At 38.6% G+C, this 2,144-nt stretch overlaps 1 protein-coding gene across 4 annotated transcripts in view; it reads right to left on the reverse strand.

Annotated features, from left to right (window-relative positions):
• Positions 1-2,140, reverse strand: part of LOC107706032 (inactive ubiquitin carboxyl-terminal hydrolase 54-like) — a 36,870-nt gene extending 34,730 nt beyond the window's left edge. For all 4 annotated transcript variants that reach the window (XM_016509596.1, XM_016509593.1, XM_016509595.1 and 1 more), the window contains exon 1: positions 2,063-2,140. In XM_016509596.1, the coding sequence (XP_016365082.1) occupies positions 2,063-2,140 (78 nt within the window). The remainder of the gene's footprint in view (positions 1-2,062) is intronic.
• Positions 2,141-2,144: the final 4 nt, after the last annotated feature.

The following is a 2,144-nucleotide window of genomic DNA, read 5'->3' on the forward strand; positions in this document are numbered from 1 at the left end:
GGAACCATGAATTCTGCTCTCTATCAGAAAATCCTGAAGGAGAATGTCCAGCCGTCAGTTTGTGGTTTGTGATCCCAAACACACCAGCAAGTGCACCTCTGAATGGCTCAAGAAAAACAAAATTAAGGTTTTGGAATGGCCAAGTCAAGTCCGGACTTAAATCCGATTGAGATGCTGTGGCATGACATTAAACAGTCTATTCATGCCCGAAAACCCTCCAATGTGGCTGAATTAAAACAATTCTGCAAAGAAGAGTGGGCCAAAATTCCTCCACAGCGATGTGAAAGACTCATTTCCAGTTGCAAACGCTTGATTGCAGTTGTTGCTGCCAAGGGCGGCAGAACCAGTTATTAGATTTAGGAGGCAATTACTTTTTCACGTAGTGCCAGGCAGGTTTGGACTGCTTTTTTCCCTTAATAAATGAAATAATTATTTCAAAACTGCATTTTGTATTTCCTCGGGTTATCTTTGTGTAACATTAAAATTTGTTTGATGATCTGAATCATTCAAGTGTGACAAATATGCAAAAAATTAAAAAAAAAACAGGAAGGGGGCAAAACAATTTTCACACTAGGCCTGTCACGATAACAACTTTTTGTTGTGCGATATATTGCCCCAGAAATAATTGCGATAAGTGATATTATTGTAATTTTAAAGACCATTTTATGCCACTGAATATATAATCATAATGTAACAGTATAATAATGCAAGAAGGCCTACACACTTCCAAATTACAACAAATTTGAAATTTTTAAGAATATTTAGATCATGGAAATTAAGTATCAAAATATTAGATACCTTAAAAAACCTGAATAAATAGTAAATAAACCTCATGACCACGTTATGTACGGGAAGCTGCAAAAGACACAGGCGCAAGTGGAATGTACAAAACATGGTGACATTAAATTGTAAGTAAATATAATGGGCGATATATTGTGTCACCAAAAATTATTGAGGTCATGTACATATATTGCGCGATAAGTCGATATATTGATTATTGCGACAGGCCTATTTCACACCACTGTATATTATAATTTGTGAAGACATCATAGCCAAATTAACTCATGCTTTAATGTGAGTAACATTTTTACAGACAAGTTCTTAAAAGTCCTAAAAAAACAAAATAAAAATAAACTACTTACAATTTCTCAGAAAAGTATTCAAGAAAGTTATTAAAGCACCACAATTTGTTCTGCAGACAAAACTTTTTTTTTTACTGTTTTCACCCCCAGGTTTTGAGTTCATTGTCTTGCCATATTGTTATGCTTCATGGCAACAGACAATCCAGCCGTGACGCTCCCTCAAACACCCAACCCCCCGAACCAGTCATAACTGACTCTAATTTGTAACTTTAGACATATTATCAGCCAGCTAAGCCCCTTTATTTCCATATAGCTGATTATACAGTAATCCAAAAATAGAGGGTAAGTAATGGCAGGTTGCTCTGCAGGGTAATTACCGGCCAGGACAGTGTGCGTCTGACAGTTGTTTGTGGGGTCTAGTGCAGACAGTGCTCGAATCATCACTAAATCTAATGCAGGCTCCACAGAGCAGCACAATGGATAAAAGACACAGCGGTTTCTGTCTAATAGCACTCATGCGTGAGGAGAGCAACGAGTGAAGAGTCAGCGCACTGTTCCTACTGCTGCCATATGCATCTAGCCGCTTGACTTGTTGCTTCAAATGGCTAATCACAAGAGGAGGTGGGCGCAATTTCTGCCCACGAGAGCAAGCATCTGTTGAGGTCATGCGTTGCATGAGTCATTAATTAATGAGAGAGTTTGCACAATATTTATCCTCACAGACTACAAGTAGAGCCTAACGGTTGATGAAAACATATCAGCAAGCTCATGTGGGGTGTCCTCAAAGTGTGCTACGTTTTATGGCATCCACACTGAGATACATCCCTAAAAGCACCAAATAAAGGCTAATAATTTGTGTCAAGAGTCTTCTGTTCAACTAAGACACCGTTTGTACATTTCAAAAAGACACTAATCAGATTTCTGAAGTATAAACGGTAACATGTAAAATGTGTTTATAGCATGAACATATGTAGTCCTACCTGGAGAGCGCTGTTCAGGAAGCAGCTGTTCTGTCCCGGCTCATTGATGAGTCCTTTGCTGGGGGCGATTGATGTCATGGTT

The sequence above is a fragment of the Sinocyclocheilus rhinocerous genome, unplaced genomic scaffold, assembly GCF_001515625.1.
Source record: "Sinocyclocheilus rhinocerous isolate Xijiao unplaced genomic scaffold, SAMN03320098_v1.1 scaffold3034, whole genome shotgun sequence".
In the NCBI taxonomy this organism is placed as follows: domain Eukaryota; kingdom Metazoa; phylum Chordata; class Actinopteri; order Cypriniformes; family Cyprinidae; genus Sinocyclocheilus; species Sinocyclocheilus rhinocerous.